This window comes from Physella acuta, unplaced genomic scaffold (assembly GCF_028476545.2).
Source record: "Physella acuta isolate Inbredline_101_S28 unplaced genomic scaffold, ASM2847654v3 ptg001147l, whole genome shotgun sequence".
Classification (NCBI taxonomy): Eukaryota; Metazoa; Mollusca; class Gastropoda; family Physidae; genus Physella; species Physella acuta.
In genome coordinates, this window is record NW_026732664.1 from 71,165 (window position 1) to 90,692 (window position 19,528).

At 43.3% G+C, this 19,528-nt stretch overlaps 1 protein-coding gene across 2 annotated transcripts; it reads right to left on the minus strand.

Moving 5' to 3' along the window:
* Window positions 1–1,701: 1,701 nt before the first annotated feature.
* LOC131956394 (uncharacterized) lies at window positions 1,702–19,087 on the minus strand. Of its 2 annotated transcripts, none has more exons than XR_009388957.1 (6): window positions 19,010–19,087; window positions 11,601–11,733; window positions 9,677–9,738; window positions 9,091–9,182; window positions 2,793–2,919; window positions 1,702–2,051 (listed from the first exon to the last, which is right to left on the minus strand). XR_009388957.1 is itself a non-coding variant. In XM_059320799.1 (6 exons), exons 3-6 carry the CDS (start codon window positions 9,717–9,719, stop codon window positions 1,966–1,968), a joined length of 348 nt encoding a protein of 115 aa, XP_059176782.1. In that variant the 5' UTR covers window positions 9,720–9,738; window positions 11,601–11,733; window positions 19,010–19,087; the 3' UTR covers window positions 1,702–1,965. The 2 variants fall into 2 exon arrangements, 1 of the variants encoding a protein (XP_059176782.1); XM_059320799.1 differs by having other exon boundaries at window positions 2,793–2,923; window positions 9,095–9,182.
* Window positions 19,088–19,528: the final 441 nt, after the last annotated feature.

Sequence of the window (19,528 nt, forward strand, 5' to 3'; positions counted from 1 at the left end):
TTCGATCTTTAAATTGAAAACTTAATACCCCGGACACGCATATATATGATGCTTAATTAGCTCCACAGGTAAGTTATCTCAATAGCCAGTGCAGGGCCTGGCCGGGGCGGCTAGTGATAAATATATACAAGTTGGTGGGGTGTCGTTTTGTGTCACTTAAAGTTGACTAGGTTCATCATTTATGGTCGACTAGGTTCATCATTTATAGTCGACTAGGTTCATCATTTATAGTCGACTAGGTTCATCATTTATGGTCGACTAGGTTCATCATTTATGGTCGACTAGGTTCATCATTTATGGTCGACTAGGTTCATCATTTATGGTCGACTAGGTTCATCATTTATGGTCGACTAGGTTCATCATTTATAGTCGACTAGGTTCATCATTTATGGTCGACTAGGTTCATCATTTATGGTCGACTAGGTTCATCATTTATGGTCGACTAGGTTCATCATTTATAGTCGACTAGGTTCATCATTTATGGTCGACTAGGTTCATCATTTATTGTTGACTAGGTTCATCATTTATAGTTGACTAGGTTCAACTCACTTAAAGTTGACTAGGTTCATCATTTATGGTCGACTAGGTTCAACTCACTTAAAGTTGACTAGGTTCATCATTTATGGTCGACTAGGTTCAACTCACTTAAAGTTGACTAGGTTCATCATTTATGGTCGACTAGGTTCAACTCACTTAAAGTTGACTAGGTTCATCATTTATGGTCGACTAGGTTCATCATTTATGGTCGACTAGGTTCATCATTTATGGTCGACTAGGTTCATCATTTATGGTCGACTAGGTTCATCATTTATAGTCGACTAGGCTCATCATTTATAGTCGACTAGGTTCAACTCACTTAAAGTTGACTAGGTTCAACTCACTTAAAGTTGACTAGGTTCATCATTTATGGTGGACTAGGTTCAACTCACTTAAAGTTGACTAGGTTCATTACATTCATCACTTATAGTTGACCAGGTTTATCATGTATAGTTGACTAGGTTCAACTCTTTACTTAAAGTTGACTAGGTTCAACTCTTTACTTAAAGTTGACTAGGTTCAACTCTTTACTTAAAGTTGACGAGGTTCAACTCTTTACTTAAAGTTGACGAGGTTCAACTCTTTACTTAAAGTTGACTAGGTTCAACTCTTTACTTAAAGTTGACTAGGTTCAACTCTTTACTTAAAGTTGACTAGGTTCAACTCTTTACTTAAAGTTGACTAGGTTCAACTCTTTACTTAAAGTTGACTAGGTTCAACTCTTTACTTAAAGTTGACTAGGTTCAACTCTTTACTTAATTTTGACTAGGTTCAACTCTTTACTTAAAGTTGACTAGGTTCAACTCTTTACTTACAGTTGACTAGGTTCAACTCTTTACTTAAAGTTGACTAGGTTCAACTCTTTACTTAAAGTTGACTAGGTTCAACTCTTTACTTACAGTTGACTAGGTTCAACTCTTTACTTAAAGTTGACTAGGTTCAACTCTTTACTTAAAGTTGACTAGGTTCAACTCTTTACTTAAAGTTGACTAGGTTCAACTCTTTACTTACAGTTGACTAGGTTCAACTCTTTACTTAAAGTTGACTAGGTTCAACTCTTTACTTAAAGTTGACTAGGTTCAACTCTTTACTTAAAGTTGACTAGGTTCAACTCACTTAATTTGATTTCACCCATTCTCATTCAATTAAAAAGAAAACTTTTTTATTTATGAAATTTTTTTCTTGAATAAAATGTAAATGAAACGAATTCTGTAACTGTACATTTGTGATGTGAGGTAACGTTACAATGGTGGAAATTTATGAACTAGAAAATATTGAAGTGAAAACATTTAATCGATTTAAACGCATGTAGGTCAACTGTGTGTTTAAACACATGTATAACAACTGTGTGTTTAAACACTTGCAGACCAACTGTGTTTAAACACTTGCAGACAAACTGTGTTTAAACACATTAGACCAACTGTGTGTTTAAACACTTGTCTTGCCGTTGAACCACGTGATCACCAGACTGAGCCAGACACAGAGCACGAGTGAGGGCAGCACAGCAACAGCACCTGGGGATGATACGGTTGGTTGGTTGGTCAGTCGAGGGTTGTCACATGGGTTGTCATGGGGATGCCACAAGAGCTGTCACATGATTGGCGTGGCAGGGTTTCCACATGCATGTGTGGAGGTGTGTGGTAGTGTGTGTGGAGATGTGTGTGGAGATGTGTGTGGAGATGTGTGTGGAGATGTGTGTGGAGATGTGTGTGGAGATGTGTGTGGAGATGTGTGTGGAGATGTGTGTGGAGATGTGTGTGGAGATGTGTGTGGAGATGTGTGTGGAGATGTGTGTGGAGATGTGTGTGGAGATGTGTGTGGAGATGTGTGTGGAGATGTGTGTGGAGATGTGTGTGGAGATGTGTGTGGAGATGTGTGTGGAGATGTGTGTGGAGATGTGTGTGGAGATGTGTGTGGAGATGTGTGTGGAGATGTGTGTGGAGATGTGTGTGGAGATGTGTGTGGAGATGTGTGTGGAGATGTGTGTGGAGATGTGTGTGGAGATGTGTGTGGAGATGTGTGTGGAGATGTGGGTGGAGATGTGGGTGGAGATGTGTGTGGAGATGTGTGTGGAGATGTGTGTGGAGATGTGTGTGGAGATGTGTGTGGAGATGTGTGTGGAGATGTGTGTGGAGGTGTGTGTGGAGGTGTGTGTGGAGGTGTGTGGTGTATGGGGGTGTATGGTGGTGTATGGTGGTGTGTGATGGTGTGTGGTGGTGTGTGGAGGTGTGTAACGTCAATCCATTAGGAATTACCTGAGCAGTCCTTAGCCTTCATGGTGACCTCAGTGCCAGTGATCAAGGTGTTGGCCGCCGTCTTGGACACGAAGTTGCAGTCGGCGTTAGATGCCACGGCTTGCAGACACGCCAGGTAAACTTTGGCCTTCCTGGAGATGGTGGTTAAATGGTTAGGTGATGGCTGGTTAAATGGTTAGGTGTGGGCTGGTTAAATGGTTAGGTGTGGGCTGGTTATATGGTTAGGTGATGGCTGGTTAAACGGTTAGTTGTGGGCTGGTTAAATGGTTTGGTGTGGGCTGGTTAAATGGTTGGCAGTGGGCTGGTTAAATGATTAGGTGTGGGCTGATTAAATGGTTAGGTGATGGCTGGTTAAATGGTTAGGTAGGGCTGGTTAAATGGTTAGGTGTGGGCTGATTAAATGGTTAGGTGATGGCTGGTTAAATGGTTAGGTGTGGGCTGGTTAAATGGTTAGGTGATGGCTGGTTAAATGGTTAGGTGATGGCTGGTTAAACGGTTAGGTGTGGGCTGGTTAAATGGTTAGGTGATGTCTGGTTAAATTTGGTGTGGGCTGGTTAAATGATTAGGTGTGGGCTGATTAAATGGTTAGGTGTGGGCTGATTAAATGGTTAGGTGTGGGCTGGTTAAATGGTTAGGTGATGGCTGGTTAAATGGTTAGGTGTGGGCTGATTAAATGGTTAGGTGATGGCTGGTTAAATGGTTAGGTGTGGGCTGGTTAAATGGTTAGGTGATGGCTGGTTAAATGGTTAGGTGATGGCTGGTTAAATGGTTAGGTGTGGGCTGATTAAATGGTTAGGTGATGGCTGGTTAAATGGTTAGGTGTGGGCTGGTTAAATGGTTAGGTGATGGCTGGTTAAATGGTTAGGTGTGGGCTGATTAAATGGTTAGGTGATGGCTGGTTAAATGGTTAGGTGTGGGCTGGTTAAATGGTTAGGTGATGGCTGGTTAAATGGTTAGGTGTGGGCTGGTTAAATGGTTAGGTGATGGCTGGTTAAATGGTTAGGTGATGGCTGGTTAAACGGTTAGGTGTGGGCTGGTTAAATGGTTAGGTGATGTCTGGTTAAATTTGATGTGGGCTGGTTAAATGGTTAGGTGTGGGCTGGTTAAATGGTTAGGTGTGGGCTGGTTAAATGGTTAGGTGTGGGCTAGTTAAACGGTTAGGTGTGGGCTGGTTAAATGGTTAGCTGTGTGTTAGCTCTCATACTGAGGTAGGTTAAATGTTCAGGTTGGTCTCTTCATGGCCAGTTTGATACTTTTTCAATTCAATTGTACCATCTACTCTGACACCATCTACTCTGACACCATCTACTCTGACACCATCTACTCTGACACCATCTACTCTCTGACACCATCTACTCTCTGACACCATCTACTCTGACACCATCTACTCTGACACCATCTACTCTGACACCATCTACTCTGACACCATCTACTCTGACACCATCTACTCTGACACCATCTACTCTGACACCATCTACTCTGACACCATCTACTCTGACACCATCTACTCTGACACCATCTACTCTGACACCATCTACTCTGACACCATCTACTCTGACACCATCTACTCTCTGACACCATCTACTCTCTGACACCATCTACTCTCTGACACCATCTACTCTCTGACACCATCTACTCTCTGACACCATCTTCTCTGACACCATCTTCTCTGACACCATCTACTCTGACACCATCTACTCTGACACCATCTACTCTCTGACACCATCTACTCTCTGACACCATCTACTCTCTGACACCATCTACTCTCTGACACCATCTACTCTCTGACACCATCTACTCTCTGACACCATCTACTCTCTGACACCATCTACTCTCTGACACCATCTACTCTCTGACACCATCTACTCTCTGACACCATCTACTCTCTGACACCATCTACTCTCTGACACCATCTACTCTCTGACACCATCTACTCTCTGACACCATCTACTCTCTGACACCATCTACTCTCTGACACCATCTACTCTGACACCATCTACTCTGACACCATCTACTCTGACACCATCTACTCTGACACCATCTACTCTGACACCATCTACTCTGACACCATCTACTCTGACACCATCTACTCTGACACCATCTACTCTGACACCATCTACTCTGACACCATCTACTCTGACACCATCTACTCTCTGACACCATCTACTCTCTGACACCATCTACTCTCTGACACCATCTACTCTGACACCATCTACTCTGACACCATCTACTCTGACACCATCTACTCTGACACCATCTACTCTGACACCATCTACTCTGACACCATCTACTCTGACACCATCTACTCTAACACCATCTACTCTGACACCATCTACTCTCTGACACCATCTACTCTCTGACACCATCTACTCTCTGACACCATCTACTCTGACACCATCTACTCTAACACCATCTACTCTGACACCATCTACTCTCTAACACCATCTACTCTCTAACACCATCTACTCTGACACCATCTACTCTGACACCATCTACTCTGACACCATCTACTCTGACACCATCTACTCTCTGACACCATCTACTCTCTGACACCATCTACTCTCTGACACCATCTACTCTCTGACACCATCTACTCTCTGACACCATCTACTCTGACACCATCTACTCTGACACCATCTACTCTCTAACACCATCTACTCTGACACCATCTACTCTGACACCATCTACTCTCTGACACCATCTACTCTGACAACATCTACTCTAACACCATCTACTCTCTGACACCATCTACTCTGACACCATCTACTCTGACACCATCTACTCTAACACCATCTACTCTGACACCATCTACTCTAACACCATCTACTCTCTAACACCATCTACTCTGACACCATCTACTCTGACACAATCTACTCTGACACAATCTACTCTGACACAATCTACTCTGTGACACCATCTACTCTGACACCATCTACTCTCTGACACCATCTACTCTGACACCATCTACTCTAACACCATCTACTCTGACACCATCTACTCTCTAACACCATCTACTCTGACACCATCTACTCTGACACCATCTACTCTGACACCATCTACTCTCTGACACCATCTACTCTCTGACACCATCTACTCTCTGACACCATCTACTCTGACACCATCTACTCTGACACCATCTACTCTGACACCATCTACTCTGACACCATCTACTCTGACACCATCTACTCTGACACCATCTACTCTCTAACACCATCTACTCTGACACCATCTACTCTCTAACACCATCTACTCTGACACCATCTACTCTGACACCATCTACTCTGACACCATCTACTCTGACACCATCTACTCTGACACCATCTACTCTGACACCATCTACTCTAACACCATCTACTCTGACACCATCTACTCTCTGACACCATCTACTCTCTGACACCATCTACTCTCTGACACCATCTACTCTGACACCATCTACTCTGACACCATCTACTCTGACACCATCTACTCTGACACCATCTACTCTGACACCATCTACTCTGACACCATCTACTCTGACACCATCTACTCTGACACCATCTACTCTAACACCATCTACTCTAACACCATCTACTCTAACACCATCTACTCTGACACCATCTACTCTGACACCATCTACTCTGACACCATCTACTCTCTAACACCATCTACTCTGACACCATCTACTCTGACACCATCTACTCTGACACCATCTACTCTGACACCATCTACTCTGACACCATCTACTCTGACACCATCTACTCTGACACCATCTACTCTCTGACACCATCTACTCTGACACCATCTACTCTGACACCATCTACTCTGACACCATCTACTCTGACACCATCTACTCTAACACCATCTACTCTGACACCATCTACTCTCTGACACCATCTACTCTCTGACACCATCTACTCTCTGACACCATCTACTCTGACACCATCTACTCTAACACCATCTACTCTGACACCATCTACTCTGACACCATCTACTCTGACACCATCTACTCTGACACCATCTACTCTGACACCATCTACTCTAACACCATCTACTCTAACACCATCTACTCTAACACCATCTACTCTGACACCATCTACTCTGACACCATCTACTCTGACACCATCTACTCTCTAACACCATCTACTCTGACACCATCTACTCTGACACCATCTACTCTGACACCATCTACTCTGACACCATCTACTCTGACACCATCTACTCTGACACCATCTACTCTGACACCATCTACTCTCTGACACCATCTACTCTGACACCATCTACTCTGACACCATCTACTCTGACACCATCTACTCTGACACCATCTACTCTGACACCATCTACTCTCTGACACCATCTACTCTCTGACACCATCTACTCTCTGACACCATCTACTCTCTGACACCATCTACTCTCTGACACCATCTACTCTCTGACACCATCTACTCTCTGACACCATCTACTCTGACGCCATCTACTCTGACACCATCTACTCTGACACCATCTACTCTCTGACACCATCTACTCTCTGACACCATCTACTTTCTGACACCATCTACTCTGACACCATCTACTCTGACACCATCTACTCTGACACCATCTACTCTGACACCATCTACTCTGACACCATCTACTCTCTAACACCATCTACTCTGACACCATCTACTCTGACACCATCTACTCTGACACCATCTACTCTGACACCATCTACTCTAACACCATCTACTCTCTGACACCATCTACTCTCTGACACCATCTACTCTGACACCATCTACTCTAACACCATCTACTCTCTGACACCATCTACTCTCTGACACCATCTACTCTCTGACACCATCTACTCTCTGACACCATCTATTCTCTGACACCATCTACTCTCTGACATCATCTACTCTCTGACACCATCTACTCTCTGACACCATCTACTCTGACACCATCTACTCTGACACCATCTACTCTAACACCATCTACTCTCTGACACCATCTACTCTCTGACACCATCTACTCTCTGACACCATCTACTCTGACACCATCTACTCTAACACCATCTACTCTGACACCATCTACTCTCTAACACCATCTACTCTGACACCATCTACTCTAACACCATCTACTCTGACACCATCTACTCTGACACCATCTACTCTGACACCATCTACTCTGACACCATCTACTCTAACACCATCTACTCTAACACCATCTACTCTGACACCATCTACTCTGACACCATCTACTCTGACACCATCTACTCTCTAACACCATCTACTCTGACACCATCTACTCTGACACCATCTACTCTGACACCATCTACTCTGACACCATCTACTCTGACACCATCTACTCTCTGACACCATCTACTCTGACACCATCTACTCTGACACCATCTACTCTGACACCATCTACTCTGACACCATCTACTCTGACACCAACTACTCTCTGACACCATCTACTTTCTGACACCATCTACTCTGACACCATCTACTCTGACACCATCTACTCTGACACCATCTACTCTCTGACACCATCTACTCTCTGACACCATCTACTCTGACACCATCTACTCTGACACCATCTACTCTCTGACACCATCTACTCTGACACCATCTACTCTCTGACACCATCTACTCTCTGACACCATCTACTCTCTGACACCATCTACTCTCTGACACCATCTACTTTCTGACACCATCTACTCTGACACCATCTACTCTGACACCATCTACTCTGACACCATCTACTCTCTGACACCATCTACTCTGACACCATCTACTCTGACACCATCTACTCTGACACCATCTACTCTAACACCATCTACTCTCTGACATCATCTACTCTCTGACACCATCTACTCTCTAACACCATCTACTCTGACACCATCTACTCTAACACCATCTACTCTGACACCATCTACTCTGACACCATCTACTCTGACACCATCTACTCTGACACCATCTACTCTGACACCATCTACTCTGACACCATCTACTCTGACACCATCTACTCTGACACCATCTACTCTGACACCATCTACTCTCTGACACCATCTACTCTCTGAGGGTGGCAAGACAACATAACATATCTGGATTGAATCAAATGCCTGAGAAACTACATCCACTCCCATAAGACCTATTATATGACCTAACATCAGGACCTATCATCAGGACCTAACATCAGGACCTTACATCAGGACCTAACATCAGGACCTAACATCAGGACCTAACATCAGGACCTAACATCAGGACCTAACATCAGGACCTAACATCAGGACCTAACATCAGGACCTAACAACAGGACCTACAACTAGCCATAGAACGTGACCTACTTACGGGCAGTATTCAGACTGTGTCAAGGTCGGTGATGGAACAGTGCACTCTGTGACCCCAGGACAGTCTGACGTCACAAGGCTGACAGCGGCTGCACATGATGCAAATATATCAAACACGTGTGTTATAAGGGTTTATACTGGTTTGTTTATACATCTCTTATAAACACTTTATTAAAGGAATACAAGGCATAAGTAAATTACGAAAATTGTCATTCTATAAATAGAACAGACTAACGACAGAGTGTCTGATTAGCCTCTAGTCTCCAGTTAACATGTCATGTGTCAATATTGTCATTTTTCTTTCCTACTTAGATATGTTCTTGTTTTTCAAACGTTAAAAAGTATTTTATATTTAATATTCTTGTTTTTGAAACGTTAAATACTATTTTATATCTACAAGACCATTTTTTATCAGACCTCCGACATAAATCGAAAACCTTTTTTTTTTGTCAATAAAATGCCAGATATAAAAAGCCGGTTAAATATAGAATACCGGCTAAAGAACGCCGACAACAAGGTTATATATTTGTATTGTAAACTTAGATAAGCAGTCTACAACATTGTACATCAAAAATCGACTCACCAATAGTCGCGGTTAAAATGAATAAATAGCTGCTCTGATACATGATCTTTGAGTACTTGATGCTGTGGGGGAAAAAATTAACACAATCACTGTCGTCAGCTGACTCAATTGTTTTGATAATCTCAGGTCAACACTTAATGGCGGGCAGCTCAATTTGTCGGGGTCAAAGTTCAGTTGCTGGCTAGTAGCAAGGTCACGGTCATGTGTTGTGGTAGAGACAGATGGTAAGTCTAATGGTAAGTCTGATGGTAAGTCTGATGGTAAGTCTGATGGTAAGTCTGATGGTAAGTCTGATGGTAAGTCTGATGGTAAGTCTGATGGTAAGTCTGATGGTAAGTCTGATGGTAAGTCTGATGGTAAGTCTGATGGTAAGTCTGATGGTAAGTCTGATGGTAAGTCTGATGGTAAGTCTGATGGTAAGTCTGGTGGTAAGTCTGGTGGTAAGTCTGGTGGTAAGTCTGGTGGTAAGTCTGGTGGTAAGTCAGGCACAAAGGTCACGTACAGAGGTCACGTACAGAGGTCACGTACAGAGGTCAGGCACAGAGGTCACGTACAGAGGTCACGTACAGAGGTCACGTAAAGAGGTCAGCTACAGAGGTCACGTACAGAGGTCACGTAAAGAGGTCAGGCACAGGGGTCAGGCACAGAGGTCAGGCACTGAACATAAAAACTTGCCACCGTCACGACGGGATGTCACCTGACAGCATAGTCACGTGACTTAGGGCAGCTCGGCTCATCGTTTGCCGAATGTTTGGTTGGGGTTTAGTATTGTTTGGTTTAGGCTTATTTTAACTTGAGCTTTGCCACGCCATAGTTACACAATATATTTTACATTTGGTTCTCTGGACATTAGAGGACATGACATTTGGTTCTCTGGACATTAGAGGACATGACATTTGATTATCTGGACATTAGAGGACATGACATTTGGTTCTCTGGACATTAGGGGACTCTAAGAGGACTTGGTGCTGTCCAGACATGACATTTGGTTGTGCCGTGACAATGTCATGTCCTGGCTAGACCACACAATGTCATGTACTGTCGAGGTTTTAGTTCAAACAGAAAAGTTTCAGGGGTCAACACAAGATGTCTTTACAACACATGCTGTGTTTACAACACATGCTGTGTTTACAACACATGGTGTGTTTACAACACATGGTGTGTTGAGTATTCCTCCATAGAGCACCATTTTAAAAACCCAAAGTTTTAAATTATGTATAACCTAAGTGTGAGACACTGGTAGACTTATTTGACCGGGAGTTGGTAGACAGCCTAGAAATCGCTCTCCTAATGACGCCCTCCTAATGACCCCCCCCCCCCCCCCCACATTACACGCATTTTTACTGTCGGTTTTAAAACTGGCAAACAATATCCCTAGCCTAAGTCTAGCCTTAACCCTAACCTCTATTTTAGCCTAGCCTTAATCCCTTAGTTAGCCTAGCCCTAATTCCTAAGTTAGTATAGCGTTATACCAGCCCCCTGAGTAAGCCTAGCCTAAGCCTAACCCCTGTTAGCCTTAAATGCGCATCTAGTCCTGAAGCTGTTGACACATTTTATTGAACAGTGCGCTCTAGGCATTGTGTGACAGTAATTAATTAGCTAAGTTTGAGTCAGTAATTATGTTGACAGAGAAAATGACTGACGTACGTGACGTCCGCTGAACACGATTAGATCTTCCAACTTTACCAATTGGTTTTTGTTGTTTTAGAGGCTCGTGATTGTGAAGTTATTTATCTACATAATTTTTTTACTGTTAGAAATTAAATATTGGACAACTTACTTTCTATTTGTACAAGAGAATCGTTTGCTTTTGTAATTCCATAGTGATGTTGTCACTCTAACGTCAACTCTACTGCCTCTGAACAAACTAGCTATTTTGATATGTCCATCCCCCACAGACCAGAAGATGTTGTAGTTTACTCACCTTTAAAGATTGGGTGACCAGAACAAACTAGTCCGCGTGAGCTGGTCGTCTGATGCTCCGTGTGATGACAAACTTCAGCAGCCGACTAGCTCGTGTTCAAACACAACACACTCAACACTGGACGATTGTGTGACTTAACGGGAGGGGGGGGCGGTTCGTGAAAATTTCAATCAGGCAACAAAACTATTACCTGTGCTGTCGGGGTGTGTTGTGGTGGAGGGGGGGGGGTGATCACGTGATCACCTCTTTGTCATTTGTAGCGTGTCGTGGTTTAAGAGTAGTCACTCGTGAGGTTTGTTGTTGTTGGGTAAATTACTCAAAAGGTGATGGTGGTGGTGGTGGTGGTGATGGTGGTGATGGTGGTGGTGGTGGTGGTGATGGTGGTGGTGATGGTGGTGGTGATGGTGGTGGTGATGGTGGTGGTGATGATGGTGGTGGTGATGGTGGTGGTGGTCGTCGATTGGTGGAGGTGATGGTGTTGGTGGTGGTGGTGGTGATGGTGGTGATGGTGGTGGTGGTCGTCGTAGTGGTGGAGGTGATGGTGGTGGTGGTGGTGGTGTTGATGGTGGAGGTGATGGTGATGGTAGTGGTGGTGGTGATGGTGTGGTGGTGGTGATGGTGGTGGTGGTGATGGTGGTGGTGGTCGTCGTAGTGGTGGAGGTGGTGGTGGTGATACTGGTGGTGGTGATGGTGATGGTGGTGGTGGTCGTCGTAGTGGTGGGGGTGATGGTGGTGGTGGTGGTGATAGTGATGGTAGTAGTAGTGTTGATGGTGGTGATGGTGGTAATGGGGTGGTGGTGGTGATGGTGATTGCAATACTAGTGTTGATGGTGGTGGTGGTGGTGGTGGTAATTTAGGAACAAGTTTATTTTATTTTCATTGCATTTAAAAGCTTGTTATTATCAAAGTTTTTATATTTGTTTTATTTTCTACTTTTTAGTAACTCTTTCTAAATGAAGCAGATCTATATAGGCTGCTACTAAAAATATTTGGGTTAAAACTAATAAAACCCCTTTACTAGTCTCTAAAAGACAGTTGTCTGCCCCTTCTTCGTGCTGTGAGAACAGTTCACCCTCCGTGGCGAGATGATCGCGCGATCTCTAGTATTTAATCTTGTTATCTCCCATTTTATTACTGAATAGAGTTAAAACCCGACCAGCAGATTGCTAGAAGACAGTTGTCTGCCCCTGCGTGATCGCCACTCGGGCAACAAAAACAGACAGACGTGAAATAAATGTAGGAAATGTTTCTTTTTTAATTGTTTAATTTAATCGAGAAATATTTGTAAAAAAAAAAATTTTATGTAGTATAAAGCATGCAAATTGTGGGATGACAAAATTTAATACTTTACAATTTTATGAACATGTAAAGATGTAGGTTTTAAATCAAATGTTTTATAAAATGTTGCTGTCTTTATGAACATGTAGACCAACTGTGTTTATACGCATGTAGACCAACTGTGTGTTTAAACACATGTAGACCAACTGTGTTTATACGCATGTAGACCAACTGTGTGTTTAAACACATGTAGACCAACTGTGTTTATACGCATGTAGACCAACTGTGTGTTTAAACACATGTAGACCAACTGTGTGTTTATACGCATGTAGACCAACTGTGTGTTTAAACACATGTAGACCAACTGTGTTTATACGCATGTAGACCAACTGTGTGTTTAAACACATGTAGACCAACTGTGTTTATACGCATGTAGACCAACTGTGTGTTTAAACACATGTAGACCAACTGTGTGTTTATACGCATGTAGACCAACTGTGTGTTTAAACACATGTAGACCAACTGTGAGTTTAAACACATGTAGACCAATTGTGTTTAAACACTTGTAGACCAACTGTGTGTTTAAACACATGTAGACCAAATGTGTGTTTAAACACGTGTAGACCAACAGTGTGTTTAAACACTTGTCTTGCCGTTGAACCACGTGATCACCAGACTGAGCCAGACACAGAGCACGAGTGAGGGCAACACAGCAACAGCACCTGGGGATGATACGGTTGGTTGGTTGGTCAGTCGAGGGTTGTCACATGGGTTGTCATGGGGATGATACGGTTGGTTGTTTGGTCAGTCGAGGGTTGTCACATGGGTTGTCACATGGGTTGTCATGGGGATGATACGGTTGGTTGTTTGGTCAGTCGAGGGTTGTCACATGGGTTGTCATGGGGATGATACGGTTGGTTGTTTGGTCAGTCGAGGGTTGTGACATAGGTTGTCACATGGGTTGTCATGGGGATGATACGGTTGGTTGTTTGGTCAGTCGAGGGTTGTCACATGGGTTGTCATGGGGATGATACGGTTGGATGTTTGGTCAGTCGAGGGTTGTCACATGGGTTGTCATGGGGAAGATACTGTTGGTTGTTTGGTCAGTCGAGGGTTGTCACATGCGTTGTCATGGGGATGATACGGTTGGTTGTTTGGTCAGTCGAGGGTTGTCACATGGGTTGTCACATGGGTTGTCATGGGGATGATACGGTTGGTTGTTTGGTCAGTCGAGGGTTGTCACATGGGTTGTCATGGGGATGATACGGTTGGATGTTTGGTCAGTCGAGGGTTGTCACATGGGTTGTCATGGGGAAGATACTGTTGGTTGTTTGGTCAGTCGAGGGTTGTCACATGCGTTGTCATGGGGATGATACGGTTGGTTGTTTGGTCAGTCGAGGGTTGTCACATGGGTTGTCACATGGGTTGTCATGGGGATGATACGGTTGGTTGTTTGGTCAGTCGAGGGTTGTCACATGGGTTGTCATGGGGATGATACGGTTGGTTGTTTGGTCAGTCGAGGGTTGTGACATAGGTTGTCACATGGGTTGTCATGGGGATGATACGGTTGGTTGTTTGGTCAGTCGAGGGTTGTCACATGGGTTGTCATGGGGATGATACGGTTGGTTGTTTGGTCAGTCGAGGGTTGTCACATGGGTTGTCATGGGGATGATACGGTTGGATGTTTGGTCAGTCGAGGGTTGTCACATGCGTTGTCATGGGGATGATACGGTTGGTTGTTTGGTCAGTCGAGGGTTGTCACATGGGTTGTCACATGGGTTGTCATGGGGATGATACGGTTGGTTGTTTGGTCAGTCGAGGGTTGTCACATGGGTTGTCATGGGGATGATACGGTTGGATGTTTGGTCAGTCGAGGGTTGTCACATGGGTTGTCATGGGGAAGATACTGTTGGTTGTTTGGTCAGTCGAGGGTTGTCACATGCGTTGTCATGGGGATGATACGGTTGGTTGTTTGGTCAGTCGAGGGTTGTCACATGGGTTGTCACATGGGTTGTCATGGGGATGATACGGTTGGTTGTTTGGTCAGTCGAGGGTTGTCACATGGGTTGTCATGGGGATGATACGGTTGGTTGTTTGGTCAGTCGAGGGTTGTGACATAGGTTGTCACATGGGTTGTCATGGGGATGATACGGTTGGTTGTTTGGTCAGTCGAGGGTTGTCACATGGGTTGTCATGGGGATGATACGGTTGGTTGTTTGGTCAGTCGAGGGTTGTCACATGGGTTGTCATGGGGATGATACGGTTGGATGTTTGGTCAGTCGAGGGTTGTCACATGGGTTGTCATGGGGAAGATACTGTTGGTTGTTTGGTCAGTCGAGGGTTGTCACATGCGTTGTCATGGGGATGATACGGTTGGTTGGTTGGTCAGTCGAGGGTTGTGACATAGGTTGTCATGGGGATGATACGGTTGGTTGGTTGGTCAGTCGAGGGTTGTCACATGGGTTGTCATGGGGATGATACGGTTGGTTGGTTGGTCATTCGAGGGTTGGCACATGGGTTGTCATGGGAATGATACGGTTGGTTGGTTTGTCAGTCGAGGGTTGTCACATGGGTTGTCATGGGGATGATACAGTTGGTTGGTTGGTCAGTCGAGGGTTGTCACACGGAGATGTGTGATGAGCTCAGCACATTTTGTCGTCGTGATGTTTCTGTCTGCTGTCGTGATGGTTTCATCAGATGTTGATAAAGGTGTAATTAGATGTTGATAAAGGTTTAATTAGATGTTGATAAATGTGTAATTAGATGTTGATAAAGGTTTAATCAGATGTTGATAAATGTGTAATTAGATGTTGATAAAGGTTTAATTAGATGTTGATAAAGGTTTAATTAGATGTTGATAAAGGTTTAATTAGATGTTGATAAAGGTTTAATTACCCGAGCAAGCCTTAGGCACCATTACGACTTTCATTGTTGTGATGAGGAAATTAGCTTGACTGGTAGTCGACGTTCCACATTCTGCGTTAGAGATGATGTTCTACAGGCAGGTCAAGTAGGCGGATGGTCACTTGTGTCAGTGTGGTGGTCACTTGTGTCAGTGTGGTGGTCGCTTGTGTCAGTGTGGTGGTCACTTGTGTGGTGGTCACTTGTGTCAGTGTGGTGGTCACTTGTGTCAGTGTGGTGGTCACTTGTGTCAGTGTGGTGGTCGCTTGTGTCAGTGTGGTGGTCACTTGTGTCAGTGTGGTGGTCACTTGTGTCAGTGTGGTGGTCGCTTGTGTCAGTGTGGTGGTCACTTGTGTCATTGTGGTGGTCACTTGTGTCATTGTGGTGGTCACTTGTGTGGTGGTCACTTGTGTCAGTGTGATGGTCACTTGTGTCAGTGTGGTGGTCACTTGTCTCAGTGTGGTGGTCACTTGTGTCAGTGTGGTGGTCACTTGTGTCAGTGTGGTGGTCACTTGTGTGGTGGTCACTTGTGTCAGTGTGGTGGTCACTTGTGTCAGTGTGGTGGTCACTTGTGTCAGTGTGGTGGTCGCTTGTGTCAGTGTGGTGGTCGCTTGTGTCAGTGTGGTGGTCACTTGTGTCAGTGTGGTGGTCACTTGTGTCAGTGTGGTGGTCGCTTGTGTCAGTGTGGTGGTCGCTTGTGTCAGTGTGGTGGTCACTTGTGTCAGTGTGGTGGTCACTTGTGTCAGTGTGGTGGTCGCTTGTGTCAGTGTGGTGGTCACTTGTGTCAGTGTGGTGGTCACTTGTGTCAGTGTGGTGGTCACTGATATCAGTGTAGTGGTCACTTGACTAGACATTGACTAGACTACATAGACAAAATAGACGACAAACTACATAGACTACATTGATTAGACAACATAGACAACTTTACGTACGGGCAATACTCAGAATTTGTCAAGGTTAAATCCGGCATACTACAGGTTGAGGTACTTGGGCAAGTTGACGTCACTTGACTGATGGTGGCTAAATTTTTAAGATTTTCGTTTCATTTATGGTATATATAGGAATATATATATATATATATATATATATATATATATATATATATATATATATATATATATATATATATATATATATATATATATATATATATATATATATATATAAACCATTTACAACCATCTAAAACCATCAACAAACATCTACAACCATCTACAACCATCTTCAACCATCTAAAACCATCTACAACCATCTACAACCATCTTCAACCATCTAAAACCATCTACAACCATCTTCAACCATCTAAAACCATCTACAACCATCTACAACCATCTACAACCATCTGCAACCATCTACAACCATCTAAAACCAACTACTCACCAACAGCCGCACACACAACGAACAGGAAGGTTGTCTTGTGCATGTTCACCTGGTTGGTTGTTTGTGTACCTGTGGAGAGAATCGGACCAATACAGTGATCTGTTGATGGACCAATCTGGTTCATTAATATCTTTGTTCAAATCTTTGATCGAATCTTTGATCCATGTCGTTTAAATGGCGCGGCACTCTTAGACATGTGCTGGAACTCATCAAGGAAATGTACCAGATGGTTATTACTTTCTCGTATATACGAAGTATAAAGTCTTGTAAAGTGAAAAAAGTAAACCGGGAGTGATCTCCCCTAAACTTTCTCGAATATTCTTGCAACAGGGAATGGCAATTTAGGATATAGACATGATTTTTATCCATTTTAAATAGGCCTACTTAAACTTTTAAAAATAGAATACAATCTCGTGGAAAAAGAATTGCACACCAGGTTAACGCCAAATAACGTTTTACACCTCACTGATACGGAAAAACATAATTTTGCAATCTTGTCCGTATGTCTGTGTGTCTGTGTGTGTGTAAACACGATAACTTGAGTACCGTTAAAGCTAGGTTGATGAAATTTCATATATAAGTATTTTATCAAAATCGTAGATCCGTATCAACTTTTGAGCGATTTCCGATAACCGGAAGTGGTACTTTTTTACTTTGAATTTTTTAAAAGCCTATAACTTGAGTACTATTTCAGATAGATAAATGAAAAAGATAAATGAAATTTCACACGTGAGTATAAGATCTAATTTTCTGCCTTCTATTAAATTTTGAGTAATTTTCACTCGTTCCAATTTCTCAAAAAACGCATATGAATTTATAAAGTACTAATAATATTCCGCACTATTATGCACATCTTTATTCGGCGTTCGCTTGGTGCGCAATTCTTTTTTCTATGAGATTCTATTCTATTTTAAAAAGTTTAAGTATTTAAAATGGATTAAAAATCATAACTATATCCCGAGTTCCCATTCCCTGTTGTCTTATATAAGAATATTCGAGAAAGCTAAGGGGAGATCACTCCCGGTTTATTTATTATTTTGCACGATTACAAGACTTTCTCTATACTTTGTATATACGAGAAAGGAAAAATCTAGATTTTTGCAAATCTCGACGTTTTACACCTCCCTGAGTCGGAAAAACATAGTTTTGCAATCTTGTCCGTATGTCTGTGTGTGTGTGTGTGTGTGTGTGTGTGTGTGTGTGTGTGTGTGTGTGTGTGTGTGTGTGTGTGTGTGTGTGTGTGTGTGTGTGTGTGTGTGTGTGTGTGTGTGTGTGTGTGTGTGTGTGTGTGTGCGTGTAAACACGATAACTTGAGTAAAGTTAAAGCTAGGTTGATGAAATTTCATATATAAGTATTATATCAAAATCGTAGATCCGTATAAGCTTTTGAACGATTTCCGATAACCGGAAAAGGAAAATTTTTCTACTTTCAATTTTTCAAAAGCCTATAACCTGAGTACTATTTCAGATATACAAATGAAATTTCACATGTAAGTATAAGATCTAATTCTCTGCCTTCTATCAAATTTTGAGTAACTTTCGTTGACCGGAATTTGCAATTTTCGCTATTTCCGATTTCTCAAAAAACGCATGTAAATTTATAAAGTACTAATAATATTCCGCACTATTATACACATTTTGTTTTTGCGTTCACTTGTTGTGCAATTTTTTTCTACGAGATTCTATTCTATTTTTAAAAGTTTAAGTAATTAAAAATGGATTAAAAATCATGTCTATATCCCGAGTTGCCATCCCCTGTTGTTTTATATAAGAATATATGAGATTAATGTAGGCCAGTTACAAACCTAAACTTATTTATCACAAGATGGTTAAAGTTGTTGTTTACTTACGTTAAATGACTGACTCTAGGTAAGCCTGATGTTGGGGAACTGACAAGAGAATTCTGGAATGTTCCCTAAATCTCAGACATGGATGACCTAAGGAGAACCGGTTTGACGGGGATGGAGGATAATAACAGCATCCATTCATGACGATGGGAACCGACCTTCTTACATTCATGGCGGTCACGGGTGGGGTGGGCGTGGCCTTATGGGTTGGGGTTGGGGTTGGCCTTGTGGGTTGGGGTTGGGGTGGCCTGGTGGGTTGGGGTTGGCCTTGTGGGTTGGGGTTGGCCTTGTGGGTTGGGGTTGGGGTTGGGGTTGGCCTTGTGGGTTGGGGTTGGGGTTGGGGTTGGCCTTGTGGGTTGGAGTTGGGGTGGCCTTGTGGGTTGGGGTGGGCGTGGCCTTGTGGGTTGGGGTTGGGGTTGGCCTTGTGGGTTGGGGTTGGGGTTGGCCTTGTGGGTTGGGGTGGCCTTTTGGGTTGGGGTTGGGGTTGGGGTTGGCCTTGTGGGTTGGGGTTGGGGTTGGGGT

Coding starts and splice junctions, on each gene's coding strand:
- LOC131956394 (XM_059320799.1), bottom strand. CDS start 9,719: ATGTATCAGAGCAGCTATTTATTCATTTTAACCGCGACTATTG. Junction 9,183..9,676: donor CATTTTAACCGCGACTATTG/GTGAGTCGATTT, acceptor CATCATGTGCAG/CCGCTGTCAGCCTTGTGACG. Junction 2,052..2,792: donor GAAGGCTAAGGACTGCTCAG/GTAATTCCTAAT, acceptor TATCATCCCCAG/GTGCTGTTGCTGTGCTGCCC.